Below are 20344 nucleotides of genomic sequence, written 5' to 3' on the forward strand. Positions count from 1 at the left end.
GCTCATTAGCTGATAACAGTATATTCCTGTGATATGGGCTGGGGATTTCCATAAATGTGGTTCAGAACCAGAGGTAATTCATCTGAACAAACTGACATATGGTGAAATGATCCTTATGTCTCCGGATACTATGGAGTTGGGGGAGGGAGAGATGGAACAGTTTGGGAGAGTGCAGGATTTTTAGTTTGACGACATTAGGCATACACGTGTGTTTGTTGCTTTTTACTTTATACCTTTTTGTTTTGGTTTTGTATAATTAAACAAAACTCGCACTGCTTCCTCTGAAATTTCAGAGCAAAACACAGAAAAAATTCAGCTGATTTGAGCAGGAAAACCCCTGCAGACTTTGCCAACATTTACAATTTGTATTGTTATATAGTATATGAGCTCAAAAGATAGGGAGGCTCTAGCACAGGGGTCGGCAACCTTTCAGAAGTGGTGTGCAGAGTCTTCATTTATTCACTCTAATTTAAGGTTTTATGTGCCAGTAATACATTTTAACATGTATAGAAGGTCTCTTTCTATAAGTCTATAATATATAACTAAACTATTGTTGTATGTGAAGTAAATAAGGTTTTAAAAATGTTTAAGAAGCTTCATTTAAAATTAAATAAAATGCAGAGCCCCCTGGATGGTGGCCAGAACCCAGGCAGTGTGAGTGCCACTGAAAATCAGCTCATGCCATAGGTTGCCTACCCCTGCTCTAGCAAAACAAAATTCTTCAAACACATCCATTTAATACTGTGAATCAAAATAAGACTAACCTAGCTATCCTATTAATCTACAAACCTCCCCATGCAAAAGGCTTCCAAGAGGATTTAAGATGGTGTCCATGATGATAAAATGTACATGGCTGATAGTCTGGACAGTAAAGTCTCCCAAGAAAATCAAAGCCTTTGCTTCAGCTACCTGAAAGCGTAACTAATCTTTCCTCCTTTTCAGGTTTCTCCTTAGAAGACTCTAGTCCCCCCACTGGTTTCTGGGATTGGACAAAACCCACAAATTACTCCCTCTCCTACTCAGATCACAAACCATCACCCTGATTCACCCCACACAAATGGATTCAACCAAATTCCCAAATTGTGTGGGAGCAAACTCTATCAAACCAAGTAACCTAGGAGTGGAAGAACTAGTTCAACAGAACCACCACCCCTTGACCACTTCTAAAATGAATGCAGCAGTGCTTAGGACACCATCCTATGATCCCACTGCCCTTGCAGGTGGTTGTGGCTCTCAGCTGTCCCTTATCTATGTGAAGCCCTTGCATAAGTTGGTTAAATAGGCCAAGTTGTCAGCAATGTGCAGGTAATACACAGCTCTATATATGATATAAAAGATGTAAATAACATCATTTTCTAATTCTAACACACAGAAAAGATCAGTGTGTGGTTGAAATTGAACCCAGACAAGAAAGGATCGATACTTGTGGGGAAAGGGAAGCAGTTTGAAAAACTTGCCTCCTCCAGAGCTACCGCTTCAGGCATCTACCTATTCATTGTAATTTCATAACCTCAGGCTCCTGAATGTGGAGGCCTAAACACACTCATGTCCACTTACACTGGGCCAGAAGACTTAGAGCTAGCAACAATGATCCACAATTTTGACCTCCATGCCCAATAACTGCAACTCCCATATCCGGGAATGAAGCCAGACAGCCTAAGGAAGCATCAGCTGGTACAGCACCTGCTTGCTTGCTCAGCAACATGAACTGCTGTAAACATGTTGACCTTCTGCTCTGCATACTGGCTTCCCCTGGAACTACAGTACTACCATCTTTAGTGGTTATTTTTTATTGAAAGTAGTCTTTTTTTCCTTCTTAAACCTCTCCCCCTCAATGTGTTTAAATCTCAGGTCAGTTTTGTTTTAAAAAGTTGCAGAGTAAAGGTTGAAAACATAGCTCTTAGGCTCAAAAATGAGAAGACACATAAAACCCATTTTTTAAAAAAAATCTCTATTTTGAAGCCACTGTATTTAGGGATGGGGGTAAAAAAAGAGGGCTGACATGATTTTGGATTCTGCTATGTTTTTCAAGGGTTCTGTTTAATAGTCAGAGCCTCTACAAGGTTGTCTGCCTGCCTATACTCTCATGGCAGTTATATGCTACTAACACAATGAAACTGATGACTAATAGGCAGAGATTTACAAGGACAAGAGGGAAGCAGAACTTTCAAAGGAGCCAGCCCATGAAGGAAGTAAGAATGAGCATGACCTCTGACTGTTCAGAACCAAATGCTGAATTGATCTTTGATTTTACTTTTCTCATAATGAGCTCACTACTTGGTCTTGTGCATATCTGGAACAAAACAACCTCTCTTCTTTGTTTCTTTCTACATGGAGTGAAGAGAGAGGCTTATAGTTGTATATTTCTGTAGGAGGCACTTGGATACTAGCAAGGGTGGCCACATTAGTACACATTGACACCTATAGTCAAGCATGATCAAGTACAGCGACCCTGACAAAGAAGTCCTGACAGGTAGCGGTGGTCAAACTTAGAAAACTTCCTCTCCTTAACCTTGCAATTAAAAACCCAGGGCTGGTTTCTGTCACCTGACTGGGCGTATGGGGCTGTTTAATTGCAGAGTAGATGATGTGACTCTGGGCTCCGGGGAGGGTCCCAGAGCTCAGGCTCCAGTTTGAGCCCGGATGCTGACACTGTAATGAAAGAGCCCTTAGCCCGAGTCAGCTGCATGGGCGAGGTGGGGGCTGCTCAGCGCAGCGCAGCCATAGGCGGAGAGCCACGCCGGGGATGAACAGCATGTACTGGACCAACGGCCGCTTTCCAGCTACTCCAGCCCTTCTTCAGGCCTCCTTCCCCGGGGCCGGACCGCAGCCCCCGGCTTGGCTTAACGGCGGTCACGGGGCGCGCTGGGCGGCGGAGCAAGCCCGGGTCACGCGGCAGGCGGGGCCCTCCAGCCGGCGGCCGTTGCTGGCTGCAGGGCTAGGCGGCAACGCGCAGCAGCCGTCCCGGGGGGGGAGGGGGCGCTCGCAGCCAGCCTCCTGCGGGCGCCCCCGGGCGCGTCCCTGCACAGAGATAACGGGGCGGCGCGGCCTGAGCCAACGGCCCCTGCCCGCGGCTTGCCTGTCACGTGGTGTCTGAGCATCCCCCCCACAATCCCCCCCACACCGCTCCCTCCTACGCACGCGCCTTCTCCGCGAACCCCCCCCCTCCCCCTTAGGGCGAGATGATTTAGCGTCAGAAGACCCGGAGAAAAGGAGCATGCGCAATGGTGAAAACGCTGCGGGAGGGGGGTCCGCTGTGGCGTGATGAGCGCATGCGTAATGGTAGGCGGGAGGGGGTTCCCCCCCACCAGGGTGGGCAGAGCATGCGCAGTGACGGGGGCTCGGGCTGGGCTTATATAGGCTGCGATCAGCTGATCGGCTCCGCATTGCAGAGACGCAGATATGCAGCTGCTGGTTTTCCCGTGTCTGTTGGCCGCTGGTAAGCGGGGCCGGGCCGCGCGCGCGCTGGGCGGGGGCCCTGCTGGGGGCCGCTCACGGGGCGGCGGCAGCAGCAGCAGCAGTAGCTGCGGGTAGACTCCGGGCTGGGGCGAACCCGCGTCCCTTGGTGCCCGGGTCGGCGGGGCTCGCCCCTGCGGGCGGTTGGCTCTAGGGCGGAGCCCGGGCAGCGGCTCCAGCAGCGGGAGTTGCCCGGGGGCAGCGGGGCCGGTGTGTGTGTCTGTATGGGGGGCTGGGCAGAGGTGCCCGGAAGCGCTGGGCCGGGTCTCCTCCCCGCCGCTGGGGTGGGCATGGGAGTTAACCTTCCCGCCGGCGGGCGAGGGCTCGGAGGTGGGTGATCCAGGCCAAAGGCTGCGCTGTCTCTTGGCCGCCGTGTGCAGTCGGCGCTACCCAGAGAGACCAGGTAAATACCGTCCTCAGAGCCTCGTCAGACTCAGCAAATACCGCCTGGGTCTTGACCGTGTAAACGCCAGAGATGGGCGCTAACTAATCACATCTTCCGTGGAGTGAGAGCCGCCACTGGCACAGTCAGTGTCACCCATCTCAGTAGCCTCCATGGGACTAGATGTTTTATTAAATGACTGATCGCAGCCCTCCCAGTCTGAAGAAAATAGCTGTAGCTCTTGTAATATCTTTGCTCATGTTGTTTACAATCAACTCCTTATTTTGTATAGGTGGGCAGGGCAATAGGTTGGTGTGTTCTTACTAATTTTGATTTTTCAGATGTCAGTTGAATGCTAACAGTATTGACTATTAAAATTAATCATGTTTATGATTTTCAGTACTTCCAGAATAAAACAAGCCTGCGAAATGATCACAACACCTTAAACTCCTTATGTCTAGCGAGCACTAGAATCTTTAGCTTTATATCTTAAATGTTCAAAGGATTTTTTGTCTACAAAAAATCTTTGTATCAGGGCACATTCTTCAAAAGATAATGCTGACTCTTGCTGTAAATGACACAGCATTGTAAAACACTGTTGGTTGCCAAAACCCTGAAGAAAAGGAAAAAGCATTCAAGAGAATGTTGTGGGTGGAGAGTCAGCAGAAAATAAATCTTGCCTGGAGCCTTACTATTACTTTACTAATGACACTGCAGTACTCATCATGATGCAATTTAGTTTGATATTCAGTGCTTCCATAGTGCTATGGGTTTAGTATTTTACTTAGTAAATAACTAAATGTTCTGTGCCCTGGCACAGTCTGTATTCTTAATAAAACAAAATATTGGGGGAGTTGACAGACAAGGTGATAGATGAAGAAAGGACTACACAAAAAATATTTGAGAGGGTTTCTTGCGGACTAGTGTTCATCACATGACTTTATAAAGGACCTATCTTAAATCTACCCAAAAAACCTAACAGATCTTGAAAAATTAACCTGATACCTAATTCAAAAACAAATACACTATATAGAGGAGCACTGTCTGGGGACAAAGTGCAGATGAGGAGAGGCCAACCTCCACACCAGTTAATGAAAAATGGGATTGTGCTAAGACTTGTATCAGGATACTGTATCTCATCAGGGATTCACTGCTACTGGCTGGAGGCAGATATACTTGAAGTTTGGAAATCCTACCAACTCTTTTTTTTACTGTAAAGGCAAAGAACCCTTCTTTGTTCTTCCACTTGCCAACCCAGGTGCCTGCTAATGTCTGTGTCCATTACTCTGTTCCTCTTGTCAGCCTCTTTGCTGCAGATGATGATGATGAGGTGTTTTTAGTCTGCCCTGTGGCTTAGAGTTCTTTTCCCCTCAGTGAATAGCTCTGATGCCTCTGTTTGCTACTGTTCATAGCCTTGCCAAGTGTTGGCAAAGTGAGATTTTTTTTTTGTCAGTTTCATAGCTACCCACAGGGTTATGAATGGTAGAAGTGAAAATTGACAATACTCAGTGAATCCTCACTCTGTAGCTTGGGAAAACTCTGAACAGCAGCAGAAATATGGCAGTTGTCTCTGGACTAACAAGGGAGACACAGCACAGCATCACTCTGATTGGAAAAGTATTTTTGCAGTCAGTGACTAAACACTTTTCTAAACTATAGTCTGCATAAACTGATGGCATTGGTCCCCCCACACATCCAGAAGCTTCTCACTTGTAAATGAGCAAATGGATTTTTAACCCTTTAGTGCAAAGACGGTTTTAAGCCATAACTCAGTCACATTGTTCTTTAGGTGACTTTTTGGCTGTTTAGAAATCCATAGAAATAACTGATGAGATGCAGCAGGTCACACTGCAAAGACTGAATAGAGAGGGGCAATGGCTGAGTCATTACACTACTTGAATCTGTTTCCTTTTGATAACTATCCTTACACTTGTCAACTGTCTGTAATTGACCATCTTGATTATCACTACTACAGTTTTTTTCCTGCTGCTAAAAGGTCATCTTAATTAATTAGCCTCTTAGAGTTGATATGGCACCTTCTCTGTAAGTGTGTATATATACACTCTTCTTATATGTTCCATTCTATGCATCCAATGAAGTGGGCTGTAGCCCACGAAAGCTTATGCTCAAATAAATTTTAGTCTCTAAGGTGCCACAAGACTCTTGTTCTTTTTACTGAAAAGATAGTGCATAGTTGGCCAGAGCTATATGACACAGCTTTTTTGTTTTAATATGTAACTGCATTCTGAAACTTTTCTGAAAGCATTTTTCAGACTTTATGTATGGTATTTAGGTAAAGTATGATCATGAGGGTGAATTAGTCTGGTTATAAAAGGGGTGGGTAGAGGTGGAGTGAGGGGGTTGCTACAGGCTGGGAAGGGCCAGCTTGTTAGTTCTTATTGCTATTTCTTGGTACCTTGAGGTCCTGTGCCCAGATGCTGGTGCCTTTCCCCCCACCTCTGTGCATGCTCCTGCCCATCCCCTGGGTTGGGTGTCTGACTACAGTGGCTGGAAGGTGGGGAGAGGAGAGCTGTTTCAACCGGCTCCCCAGCAGCTGGCCTGAAGTCAAGCTCTGCTGATCACTCCAGCCCTTCTTGGGTCGTACTCTCTTGCCTGTGTGGGTGTGGAAACATTGCTGGGTCCTGTACTGGTGGTCTCTGAGCTATTGTGGGGATGGGAAAACTTTTTTTTTTTTTTTTTTTTTTTTTTTTTGCAGGGGAGGGAATGTAGATCAGCCTCCCATACTTCAGCTGGGGTTGGGGAGTGTGTGTGGGGTGAGGCCCTGCCTGGTTCTGCTGCCTCTCCCTGAAACAATTGAGCACAACAGAGGACTTTTGTTAGACCTGTTTATTCTATAAATACTGTTGGTCTGTGCTTGCTCACATGAGTTTTGCTATGGTCACTAATTACTTCTCTTTGGAAGAATCATGCAGGTTCAAATCGGTTTCCTTACTATTGAAAATGTTGCAGCATAGTTTGACTTCATGAGCTATTAAAGTCTAGCTTTGTCTGTCATGTCTAAAAGGAATTGTTTGGAAGCTCATTTTAATGTGGCTGATGAATGTAAAAACTTAAGGCTGTTATTTGTACCCATGCATTCACCACCTTAATTTTAAAGAAGACACTATAGAAATAAGCAGGTCTTAAAAATCTTGTTGGATATTACAAAGTAAGTATGCTTCTCAGATACAGGTGCCTTTTAAAATATACTTGCTAAAACTGAGTGCCCCACTAATCATTTTGGTCTTTTGTGTAGCTCTGACAGCTGCTGCTTTTCATCCTCAATCCTTGAGCAATCCCTTTCTGCTCTGTTTTTTGGATGCGGTTGGCAGGTATAATTTGGTGGTATGCAGTAAATGGAGTATGTGAGGTGGACCTATAGCTGAAAAGAGTCAGAAGACTGAGGCCAAGTCTGTATTGGTATAATTATGTCGCTCGGGGGTGTGAAAAATGCACCCTCCTGAGCAATCAATGTACAGTAACTCCTCACTTAACGTTGTAGTTATGTTCCTGAAAAATGCAACTTTAAGTGAAACAATGTTAAATGAATCCAATTTTCCCATAAGATTTAATGTAAATGCAGGGGCTAAGGTTCCAAGGAAATTTTTGGGGGGCAGACAAAAGGTATATACTGTACTGTGGTGGAGAGGTGCCCCGGCTTACTCCTGGGGCTCAGGGTGCGGGAGGGAGCTCAGGTGGGGGTGTGGGAGGAGGCAGGAGGTGCAGAGCACTTACTTGAGGCAGCTCCTGTTTGGTGCAGGGGGTGTGCATGTGGCTCTGCGCAGTGCGGCACCTCCCCCATGGCTGCAGTTCTGGGAGCTGCGGGCCCCCCCCCCCCCCAGCAGGGCCACCTGGAACGCAGGGGCTTTAGGGGCTGCAGGGCCCTGGTCTGCAGCTCTAAAGCCCCTTTCGGAATGTGGCCCTGCAAGCACGGGCCGGAGGACTCAGGAGGAGCAGGGGCAGCCAGCGGCCGGAGAGGAGAAGTGCTTTCCCCTGCCGCGGCATCTATGTGCACCTGTGTACTGGCCGGCGGACAAGCAGCCATCAAAATGCTGCCAAAAAGCGGCGTCACCAAGAGGCAGCGCCGCCGAAATGCTGCTGATTTTTGGTGGCATTTTGGTGGCTACGCCTCTTGACGTTGCTGCTTCTCGGCCGCATTTCGGCGGATGCTTGTCCACCGGCCATGGTCCTTGGTGGCTCGTCATCCAGCGCCCGCCACCCGGAAAAGGTTGGGGACCACTGTCCTAAGTGGTGGGGGAAGCACTGGAGAGAGGGAAGAGGAGAGGGGGAGGAGGTGGGGAAGAGGAACTTGTGCAATACTCCTTTATAAGTCGTTTGGCTGACTTTACAAGGGAGCATTGCACAACTTTAAAAGAGCATGTTCTCTAATGGAGCAGCGATGTAACTTCGAAACAATGTTAAGCGGGAGGACGCTAAGTGAGGAGTTACTGTAGTTATACCGACCTAACCCCGGTGTAGTCAGCACTATGTTGAGGGAAAGCTTCTCCAGTTGACTTAGGCCTGGTCTACGCTGAGGGGAAGCGGGGTCGGGGGGAGATAATTGATTTTAAGTTACGCAGCTTCAGCTATGTGACTAACGTAGCTGAAATCGATGTACTTAGATCTACTCACCGCAGTGTCTTCATTGTGGTAAGTCAACGGCTGACGCTCTCCCATCAACTCCGCCTGTGCCTCTCGCTCTGGTGGAGTACTGGAGTCGACGGGAGAGTGCTCAGCGGGCGATTTATTGCGTCTAAACTAGATGTGATAAATCGACCCCTGCTGGATCGATCGCTGCCTGCCGATCCAGCGGGTAATGTAGACAAGCCCATAGGTACCATAGGGAGGTGGATTAACTATGTCTGCATAGTAGTGTCTTTATTAAACTGCTACAGCAGTGTAGCTGCACCAGTGCAGCTGAAGTGCTGTATGTGAAGACAAACCCTGAAGAATTGGGAATCTGGGTGAGGCTTTTATGTTGCTTTGCCTATAAAAGACTTAATCAACAAGATAAAATAGCAGGTAATGTGGCGTGAAGAAGCTTTGACTCTCTAGACCAGAGGTCGGCAAACTTTTTGGCCTGAGGGCCACGTCTGGGTATGGTAATTGTATGGCAGGCCATGAATGTTCATGATATTGGGATTGGGGTGCAGGATGGGGCTTCGGGCTGGTGTGGGTGGATGTGCGTGTGGGAGGGGAGGATGGCTCCAGATGGGGGTGCAGGCTCTGGGGTGGGGCTTGGGATGAGCGATTTGGGGTATAGGAGGGTGCTCCAGGCTGGGGCTGAGGGGTTTGGAGGGGGATCAGGGCTGGGGCAGAGGGGGATGGCTCCAGCTGGGGGTGCAGGCTCTGGGGTGGGGCTCAGGATGAGGGGTTTGGGGTGCTGGAGGGTGCTCTGGGCTGGGATTGAGGGGTTTGGGGAGCAGGGCTGGAGCAGGGGCTGGGGCGCAGGAGGGGCTCAGAGGTGCGGGTTCCAGGCAGCGCTTACCTCAAGCAGTTCCCTGAAGCAGTGGCATGCCCCCTCTCTGGCTCCTATGCAGAGGTGTGACCAAGCACACTCTGTGCGCTGCCCCGTCTGCAGGTGTCACCCCTGCAGCTCCCAAATTGACCAGTGGGAGCACTTGGGGCGGAGGCAGTGTGTGGCGCCCCTTTGTTGCTCCTGCACGTAGAAGCTGGAGGGGGGTCATGCTGCTGCTTCTGGGAGCCGTGGCACGCATGTGCAGAGTGGCCCCAGACCCAGCTCCCCAGCAGGAGCTTGGGGACCAGATTAAATCAGCTGGTGGGCTGGATGTGGCCTGCAGGCCGTAGTTTACCCACCCCTGGTCTAGACAGACTACTTCCTCTAGTTTCGTATATTACATGAAACTATATCAAATGGCACAAGTGAATTCATTTGTGGGAGGAAGGAACGGGGCAATAGTTGAAGACAACATAATGGGTCTTGAGCATTCTTTCCAATGTAATAATTAGAACCCAACCAAATTCATGGTCCATTTTGGCCAATTTCATGGTCATAGTCATGATTTCAGCTGTTTAAATCTGAAATTTCACATGTTGTAATTGTAGGGGTCCTGACCCAAAAAGGTGTGTGGGGGGGCACAAGGTTATTGTAGGCAGGGCACCTACACCTTAAACTTTTACAATGTAGGAGCCCTTGTAAAGAGAAAACATCTAAAAGTGGATGACATCGAAAATAAATGACTATACAAATTAAAAGGATACTATAGATAATTTAAAGGTTAATCTCATTGGGTTTATCCAGCAAGTACTAAAAGCTGTATGATTGTAATGGACAGCACTTTGTCCTCACTTCTCCCCTGGCCTGTCCAGTGCTGGCAACAAACCAAGTGCTGTCACAGTGAGGATTCACTTCTCCTGTCATGTGAAAGAGGCTATTATAAAAGAATAGGGACTTGAATAGGGCAGCTCTTTTCAGGTCTATAAACTTTAAATTTCTCCCTGCTATCATCCCCAATTAAATAAATCTTAAAAGGAGCAGAAATCTTACTGTTGTGGGTTTCCTTCTTGCATTTTATATACTAGTCAATTACAACAGTAGACTTCCATAAACTTGCATGAAACTGCTAGCTGTAGAAACAGAAGAACAGTGGGGGAAACTTGTAGCTCATAGACCCAGCATTAGCATTTATATTAGTCAGCAATAATGCAAGGAACCTACAGGCCTGTATCCTGCCTTCAGCAGTTTGCATAAGGCTTGAGGCCTATGAACTTTGACACAGCTAAATGGTGTAATGGCCACTCCTGAGTTTTGGGGAATTGGGAATAGAATGTTTAAGGGGGAAGTTTGTCCATAATGACATCGGGCAATCACAGGACTGTGAACTAACACCAGCTTTTGGACATTTTAGGATGGGAACATCTTCAGAAGAGTGCCATGGCAACAAATTGACATATATGATAAATTGAAATTAATATACCAATCTAAAGGAGAAGGGCACCTCAACATTAGTAGGGTGAGGAATACAAATTAGGAAGAGGGGAGAAACCCCCCACTGAATAGGCATTAGACATAGTGGTGTCAGCAAAACATATTATAAAAGTTGTATCCCAGCTTGTGGGCAGGAGGGGAAGAGATATGTAGCCCTTAGGAGGTGCCAAGATGATGGCCACTGGTTATGAGGAAAGTACAGAACAACCTAAAATGTTGGTTATTAAAGGGTGGTATGAGCATATAGAATGTACAGAAATTCTGCAGATGGCTATTCTGTAGTGTAGAGTTGGGAATGTGCGTTAGGCTAGACAAGGTAGTCATTGCTACCAACTAAAGCAGGGGTCTCAAACTCAGTTTACCTTAGGGCCAGTGCCAGCCCTCAAATCCTCCCAGTGGCCCAGGAAGGTAGTAGAGGAGGGGTCTGGCTTCACACCTTACTCTCAACCCCTGCGGGTTCTCACCCTCTTCCCCCTTGGGTGGGTACCTTCGGTCCTTAAATACTGGGGGAGGAAGTCTCCCTCAGCTGGTGGGGCAGGGTTTCCCTTATTTCAGTTCTCTGATCTTTCAAGTCTCACAGCACACCTCCATGCTCCAGTCCTCTCTCCTTCCTCCTTCTCCCTGTCTGCCTGAAGCAGAGGGGGTTTTATTAGGTTCCTGAGAGGACCTTAATTGACTGCAGGTGCTCCAATTAACTTGTAGCCTCCCTCGCTAGTTTACAGGGAACCACACCTTAATTAGCCTTGGGCTTATATATTTCCCCTCAAATACTCTACCACTGCTCCCTGGCTCTCCTGTATCACAAACTTTATACAACTCGTTGCCTGCCAGAGAGTTTTTAGTGTTTCCCGGACACTTGGCAACGCTTCAGTTCTGTCCGTATGTTGAGGTTTGGCCTCAGTGATGGAGCAGTTGAAACCTTCAGGATTGCAGCAAGGTGTGCATCGGTTAGTTGTGTTCAGTATTTTGACTTGGTTATATTCACTGTCTGGGGGGGGAAGTGATGCTGCCTCCATGGCTGACTCTGCCTGGCGACTAGTGATGGTATCTCTGTCCCTCTTCCCCCCCCAGCCACTGGGAGCTGTGGGAGGTGGTGCCTGCAGCAGGCAGATCCACTGCAACCCCTGAGCTAAAGGCTGATTGCTGTGCTAGAGTGAGATTGGAAAAACTAGAATAAACCAATGATCTGTGCCCAGAAAGAACTCATTTGGTTAGTCATCATCCCTGTAGCCACTATGGGTGATTGGTTCTTTAGTTCATATCTTCATTATTAATCTCGCCTTCCATCCTGTGCTTTCCTGTTTCTTTGTTCTTTACAGCTGAAAGGATACTGTCAGTCAGCTGACTGTCCACCTGCCTCATCTTCCCTACATGAGCGTCTTATTCATTCACCTTCTAAAGCTTGTGGCTTCTCCTGATACCTGACTGAGGATTGTTCTTCTGTAGGAAAGTTCTGTGTGCCATGATTGACTTGACTAGCACTTGTGTATAGCCCCTCTTGTGTTGCATTGCATTACTCTGCTGTTGCATTCAGGAGTGAAGAGCGGATACTAAACCAAGTTCACATTTTTTTTAAAAGCTACTGGTGGAAAGATGTGTGAGGATGCTTTGTTGTGACCTAGAGGCTCAATTTGAGTGTTCAGACTATTGTTTAAAAGCACTGCAGCAAACTCATAATCTATGCAACTTCAGAAAATGAGCTAAATGTATTTTTGGGTACTTTACCTACCAGTTTTTTATGATCGTATTTCCAAGTTTTGGGGATTTTCCAAGCAAATGGGAACTTGCTAAAAAGGAAGTAGTGCTGTCAAATGAAAACCATATTTTGTATTATTGTAAGTTTTCTGTTTTTACTTGCACCATACAATTATTGGATGGTGTTCCTTTAAAAATCTTATTCCAGCTGGGTCCTGCTCACTGTAAGAAGTACAAGACTTGCATCACACTGTTAGTGTTCTCTGTACCAACCTGGTAACCTGAAAAAAGCATATTATTCCCACTCTTTCTAATCAAAAGATGCTCATTATTTGCATGCCTTGCTGGCAAATAGAGCAGTCCATGCTGCTCTCATTTTATGAATCTCTGTCCAATATAGAGCCAAGGAGCAGAAATTTATATTAAAGGTATGTAGCTCAAAACTGATAACAATTAATAGGTGTGGTTAACACATGTTTGTTCTGTCAAGAGTCTAGTGGCCACATAAACAACATGGGCACAAAAAGAATAGAACTGATGGTTAACCTTCCTGCAGAAAGAAGTTTGTGAAACAGCTCTGTTGGACTTGTCTCTAGATAAGAACTTAAGTACAACTCAAACACAATTATCCTGGTTTAACAAAAGGTGGTTTTTAAAACCAAACAAACCTGTTAAACTTGTGCAAACCCCTCTGACTTAGTTTTGGTTTAAAGCAGGCTCATTTCACTTTAGTTTAAAAGAAAAAATCTAATCGATATAAGCTAAACTATAGCAAGCCTGGTTTTAAATATCAGAGGGGTAGCCGTGTTAGTCTGGTTCTGTAGAAGCAGCAAAGAATCCTGTGGCACCTTATAGACTAACAGACGTTTTGCAGCATGAGCTTTCGTGGGTGAATACCCACTTCTTCGGATGCAAGTTTTAAATATGTCTGCATAGAAGATTGCACTGACATAACACAATAGGTTTAATACCACCCCTTAATCTAGGACTCTTATTCACTATATTGCCATCATCCCTGTCTAGTTAAACAGATCCACTACTACATTTGTGCTTTTCAAAAAACTTCTGAATTCATTATTTCAAATGTTGGTTTAGTAGTATGGACCAGTAGACGGCCTTGTTCGTCACCTGGCTTCTGCCTGAACTGAGTTTTTTTTCCTGCCATGAAAGGATTCTCAAATACAAGTTGTACTTCAGTTCCATAGGATATGGGGAGCCTTTTAGCAATGTCTGTGGCTGAGGCTTGGTAAATGCAATAATGGTTAGAGCCAACTAAAGTTTAGGGAATCAGGATTGTGTTGGGGGGGGTGGGGGGGAGAGAGAGAGAGAGAGAACAAGAACATAAGAATAGCCATACTGGGCCAGATCAAAGGTCCGTCTAGCCCAGTATCCTGTCTTCCAACAGTGGCCAATGCCAGGTGTCCCAGAGGAAATGAACAGAACAGGTAATCTTCAAGTGATCCATTCCCAGCTTCTGGCAAACAGAGGGTAGGGACACCATTCCTACGCATCCTGGTTATTAGCCATTGATGGACCTATCCTTCATGAATTTATCTAGTAATAACTTTATAATATCTCATTAAAATGTAATGCCATTAAAATAACATGCCATCTAATAGTTCCCGAAGCTACTCTAAAGGGTGCTGGTCTCCTTCATACTTCCCTCCTCATATTTTCTGCTCAAAACCTACATACATCATAATGAAGAATTAGTAAAATATCTGTAACCGATATCACTTGTCTTGTCATGCTCCCTTGCTATGCTTTGCCTTGTACTAAGACTCTGACTTAGTACAAAAAAAAAAACATAGAAACAGCACAAGCAAAGAAGAGGGATGTCATAATTAACCATTCTGTTGCAATATATTCACATCCAGGAGCTGATGCCTCTACCAAAGCAGCTGCCAAATCAAAGGTTTTGCTAAACAAATGGGAGAAAATCTACAGCGAGGCATTTTTGTCATCCTATAAGCCACCTGAGATGGTCTCTCAAGGAAACTTAAACCCAGTAGAAATATACTGCAGTTGAATGATTTTTTTTAAGTCAGCCAGTAAAGTTCAATCAGAGTTTCATTAGACATGTAAATTGGACACCATATGCTAAACCTGACTCTCATAATAAATGAATGAAGGAACGTCAGACTGTTCATAAAAACATTAAAAGGAAAACTAATCAAGTCTGTGTCAAAGAAAAGGCTGTAACTTTAGCAGAGGGTTGTATCTATTTGCTCCCATCTAGTCAAATTATACTTTCAATCTGGGGCCTGAGTTTTAATAGCCCATTATGCCAATTTGACTGAAAGGCCAATAGAAATTCAACAGGTAGCATTCTGCAAGCAAATATACACAGGGGCTTCAGCAACAGCGACTACAGAGCAAAATGAGGACAGCTCCCCTTACTAATCAGTGGGCAGAAAAGAACATTCACCTCCTGATATCTCCTCTATAGAAGTCAGTAACTATCCACTAGTGACTCAAAGTAAAGTCCAACCAAAAACTTAATCCACTCTTATTATTCCCAAATCTCAACAATATGAATCTCGTGAGCAGTGGAGCAAGCAGTTTCACAAGACTTTTTTAGTAAGTCTTGTGAATATCTTACTGGTCTTAAAGATTCTAATCCAAACGGTCTGCCTATAAGCAAGGGCCTGTGGATGGATTACATAGTGCTATGAACTTCTGCAGAATCATACTCCTGAATATAAGTTTTGTTTTTCCAAAAATTTTTTTTAGATCTTACGGTTGTAAACGTAATCTCCCAGATAGTCACTGGTGTAAAGTTATTTAAAATTGTTTTTCTGAGTTTAGATAGCCTCAAACTATAGTTGATAGGTGTGAACTGTTCCCCATTCTACTCAAGGGAATGTCCACTCTGAAACCTAATGTAAACATTGCTTTAAAAAAAAAACCACAGCTGGGACAAGTACAAATTTGTAACTGTAATAGCTGACATAGGCCATGGCTACACTTGCAAATTTGCAGCACTGCAGCAGGGTGTGAAAACACACCCTCTCCAGCGCTGCAAATTGCGGCGCTGCAAAGCGCCAGTGTGGTCAAAGCCCCAGCGCTGGGAGCGCGGCTCCCAGCGCTGTACGTTATTCCCCACAAGGAGGTGGAGTACGGACAGCACTGGGAGAGCTCTCTCCCAGCGCTGGCGCTTTGACTACACTTAGCGCTTCAAAGCGCTGCCGTGATAGCGCTTTGAAGTGCAAGTATAGCGATAGCCTGATTATATATTAGGTCATTGAGTAGCTGTTAGCTGGATTGGAAATTTAACTTAAAAAACCCCCCAACAAAACAACCAGCCCACTCCTGTCCTAGCCTCAAGGAGGAGGGAAAGAAGAGTGTCATCCCTTCCTCTTTGCCAAAACCTCAGATGGCCCCTATGTAGCTACGAAACCTTCTTGGCCCCAGCCCTGAATGGCTTCTGTACAGTTATGTGTTTTCAGTGCAAACTGCTGTGATGTGCAGAAAATCTGGGAGAATTAAAAAAAAAAAAAAAAGAAATCTTTGTACAAATAACAAAGGATGATATACACATTTATTTTTTTTAAATTTTTTTTATTTAGTATAATCTGAAGCTGCTACATAGTTCTGATCTTTCGCCAGGTGCTGCAGAATTTGGGTTGAGATCACTTCGTAGTTCAGGCTGTAGCCAGGGCTATTTGTCTCTAGAAGCACATGTGAGCACATGCACATAGCTCTGGTCTCTCAAATGAAAATCCTGCTTCTTCTGGGATTAGAGTTTTGTAATCCAGGGCATGTAGCCTAAATGCTTGAGTTGCTGTCTACTCTCAGACTGGATGGATTTGGAGAGAGTGGACTTGGTGTGACGTAATGTTGAGAACCACCATTGCTCTCTACCAGTGTTTACAGCTGGCTTTTTAGTAAGTACCTTTTAGTATTCTAATCTGTAGAGTAAAATTGTTCAGGAAGACTCTCTCTCTGTGGTCTCTCATAACTTGTCCCATGATGGGCCATCGGTAAAGGCAACAGTGCATTACATCTGTAATACAGATGTTTAGCGGATTCAGGTAAAAGATATGAGCATTCTTTTTGTATTAGATAGCGGAAGCCCTGAAACCATTCTCAAAGAAGGTGTTGCAATGCAGCTCTACAGGTCTAGAGATGCTGTAAAGTACATGAGATGGAAGCTAGATGTGGTGTATGCAAATGACTTGTAGGAGGAGCCTTGGCAAATGTTGGCAATGAACCCAAAAAAGTTGGGTGGATTGACAGTGCCCCCTTGTGAGAACTGTTGCTTTCCCATCAGGATGGGTATTTATGCCTTTAGCTTAGCCTGTCCCCTATCTTTCAGTGTCCTGTGAGGGGAGAACACATTGTGAGGAGATACCTCAACATGTTCTTGGATGTTACGGGTGTGGGTGTCCCTTTAAAATGACTAAGCAGACCGAAATTCCAGATTCTTGATCAGCAGGCACTCTGCACTTTTGTAAATACTGGATTAATAATTCCTGATGAAGTCTCTCCAGTACTTCACAATTAACCTCTTAAGAGATCTTGCTCATGAATGAATAGCATGTTTAGCTAGCATTGCGTGCTGTGATGGTGGCTGGGGTTTTTTAACTGAAGAGAACCTTGAAGCTAAAGTATGGCTTTTCCTTAATCTATTTGGTTCTGTAAAGACTCTATGCAACTGAGCTAGTGCAAACAAGAGTGTTTTGGAGAGGGTGCAGGTGAGAGGGTGGTGGTAACTAGGTGAAAACATATTGCAAAATATAATTTACACATCATACTGAAAGTAGCAGGCACAGTGACAGGTTTCAGAGTGTTAGCTGTGTTAGTCTGTATCAGCAAAAAAACAGGAGTAGTTGTGGCACCTTAGAGACTAACCAATTTATTTGAGCATAAGTTTTTGTGGGCTAAAACCCACTGCATCGGATGCATGGAGTGGAAAATACAGTAGGAAGGGGTGTGTGTGTGTGTGTGTGTGTGTGTGTATATATATACACACACACACACACACAGAGAACATGGAAAAAATGGGTGTTGCCATACCAACTGTAATGAGAGTAATTAAGGTGAGCTGTTAAAAAAAAAAAAAAAAAAAAAAAAAAAAAAAAAACTTTTGTAGTGATAATCAGGATGGCCCATTTCCAACAGTTGACAAGCAGGTGTGAGTAACAGTGGTGTTGGGGGGAGGGGGGGAAGTGGGAAGAATTAGCATGGCAGTTTTTACTTTGTATAATGACCCATCCACTCCCAGTCTTTATTCAAGTCTAATTTAATGGTGTCTAGTTTGCAAATTAATTCCAATTCCACAGTTTGTTGTTGGAGTCTGTTTTTGACAATTTTTGGGGGGGGGAATGGGAATGGGGGGGGTTGGATGGGGGTGGGGTCCCAGGGGACCTGTCAGAGGGCGGGGGTTTGGATGGGGTCAGGGCACTGGGAGCAGGGGGGTTGGATAGGGGGTGGGGTCCCGGGGGTTGGTTAGAGGTGGGGGTCCCGGAAGGGGGTGGCAAGGGGACAAGGAGCGGGGGCGGGGGGTTGGATGGGTCAGAGATTCTGAGGGGGGCAGTCAGGGGGTGGGAAGTGGGAGGGGGTGGATAGGGGGTGGGGGCCAGGCTGTTTTGGGGAAGCACAGCCTGCCCTACCAGCCCCTCCATCCAGTTTTACAACCCCAATGTGGCCCTCGGGCCAAAAAGTTTGCCCACCTCTGCCTTAGTATGAAACCAGCTTGTTTGCATTGGTGTCATGGTCTCCTTATGAGAAGGCTATAGATCACACCTATTGGGACTGCTTCCCAAATAGTGATACTGCCCCTGACTAGTTCAGCGTTCAAAAGGATCGTTGCTATTCCATACCAGTTTTCCAAGTCTAATTCGCTTTGAGGAAAGGTGGGGGAGTAGGGGAAATAAAGCAGCCCAGTTGGAGCATTGTGGTTCTTCAGAAGCCCACACTTTAGAAAGCTCGTTAAAGAAGTGCTTAGTTGATCTGATGGCATATTAAATATTCAGAGATATGTATGCATTAGAACTTAGCATTTTGTTTGTGTTGGAAGTATGGGTAGGGACTGGTAGTAGGTGGGAATGGGGGGTGATGTGTATAAACGTGACTACAATCTGCGTAAGTTCCTACCCTAAAATGTAAGGGCATCAATGTCTTAAATCTATTTTAAAAAGCTAATTGAACTTCTCTAGAAGTTCATGTGGCGTAACTATTTACTTAGGGTCTGAGAGACCTTCAGATGTGCAATTTTGAAAATTTACTTCTCTTCAGCAGCTGTGGCAAGCCCCCTTTTGTGGGAGAAAGACTGCGTGAAGGGTCCTGAGATATGGTGTCAGAATTTGCGGACTGCGTCACAATGTGGAGCTGTGAAACACTGTCAGCAAACTGTCTGGAACAAGCCTTCTGTGGTGAGTGTAATTGAGACTTGTTCCACTCTACCATTCTGCTCATCTGTATTGTCATCTGCTGCTTTATTGTTCCTAATGTTTGTTTCTGACTTGGAGAAGGAAGGTGCCATTTGAATCACTCTCTTTTCTAGATGTTCAGGCCATCCAAAATTTTTGCATCAAAGACTTGGCTACAATGTGTTAATTCAGATCTTAGAAAGAAATAAGATTTTCTTATGCAAGCTATGGAAGGAAAGGAAGAACACTCTGCTAACTTCTGCCTATGTCAGTCCAATCACCTTTTGTAGGGTAGCAGGAGAGGGAAGAATAACCTAGAGACCATCCTGGACAGAGACCAAATGAGCTATGTAAACTTATTCCTTTTATGCTTCCAGGAGTGAATCCTATAAACTTAATGCCTGGTGTCTAACATCCATTATGGCTGCAGAGATCTCACTGAACCACACTAAATTTGAAGGTGTCACAATGGAAAAATAAATAAAATTTTAATTGTATATATGCCTGCACTGTTTCCGAAGACTTATCATGTACTGCATTTTCTGTGGAAACTTATATTGTGGCAATGACCTTCATCTCCATAATGGTATAATCAGTGCGCCTTCCAAATCTGTGTGCTTGAGAAAGTATGTTTTAATATGGTTAACATTTGTGTATAAATGCATCAGGAAATGTGTTGGAGGGTACAAGACTGGCTAGTTCTACTAGACCATCTGTTTCCACCTCCTACCCCCTTGTTTTACTCGTTTTGCTACAGACAGGACCAAAAATTGATTGAATACCATGTCCCAGAGGCAATGTTTTAGCTTGATTAAAAAATTGGTTATGGGAAGATTTGGCATCTGATCTCCACTCTTGCTAGTTTTGGACTACAGTTTTTGCGTCATTCTGATCTTATTTCTATTCTTCTTCTTCAACTCAAAATCAAATGGTGGCATGCTTTCCACCTAATTCCTAAACAGAACAGTCAAAAACTATCTCAGGAGCCTTAATATCTTGAAGGGGAAGGTGGAACAGGAAAGTCCCTTTAAGATAGGCATATCAAAAGCAAATTTTCACACAGTCATATGTGAAAGAGAACATGTTGTATTTGTAATATTTCTTATTGCAGTAGATGTGCTATTACTTTGCTTTCTTCCACCCATATATGTTGGTTTTGTATCTGACATCAGTCTATCCTAGAAACTGGAACTTAACACATTTGAAATGGCCTTGACTTTGGGATCGAACAGGAAGAGAATTGGCCTATTTTTGGAAGAGAGGAAATAAAGCACGAAAGTCTTGAAAAATGCAATGCGCAAGGAAAGCTTAGTATATTTACTAACTTTTAGGTCCCTCTGAAGTAACTTTTGTTTGCTTTTCCTCAGAAAAGCATCCCATGTGACTTATGTAAAGAGGTTGTAACAGTGGCTGGGAATCTCTTGAAGGACAATGGCACAGAGGTAAGCTTAAGGGCACTATGACTTCATTGTAGTAGTGGTGATCCCC

The 20344-nt window shown here is 45.1% G+C and overlaps 1 protein-coding gene across 5 annotated transcripts in view; it reads left to right on the plus strand.

Annotated features, from left to right (window-relative positions):
• Nucleotides 1-3292: 3292 nt before the first annotated feature.
• Nucleotides 3293-20344, plus strand: part of LOC123374114 (prosaposin-like) — a 36610-nt gene continuing 19558 nt past the window's right edge. The window contains exons 1-3 of one of the 5 annotated variants that reach the window (XM_045023641.1): nt 3293-3439; nt 18726-18859; nt 20224-20298. In XM_045023641.1, coding sequence (XP_044879576.1) covers nt 3403-3439; nt 18726-18859; nt 20224-20298 — 246 coding nt within the window. In that variant the 5' untranslated portion in view covers nt 3293-3402. Of the gene's footprint in view, nt 3440-11604; nt 11725-18722; nt 18860-20223; nt 20299-20344 lie in introns of those variants that run through there. The other 4 variants (XM_045023640.1, XM_045023645.1, XM_045023643.1 and 1 more) reach the window with 4 other exon arrangements.

This window comes from Mauremys mutica, chromosome 7, assembly GCF_020497125.1.
Source record: "Mauremys mutica isolate MM-2020 ecotype Southern chromosome 7, ASM2049712v1, whole genome shotgun sequence".
Lineage (NCBI taxonomy): Eukaryota > Metazoa > Chordata > Testudines > Geoemydidae > Mauremys > Mauremys mutica.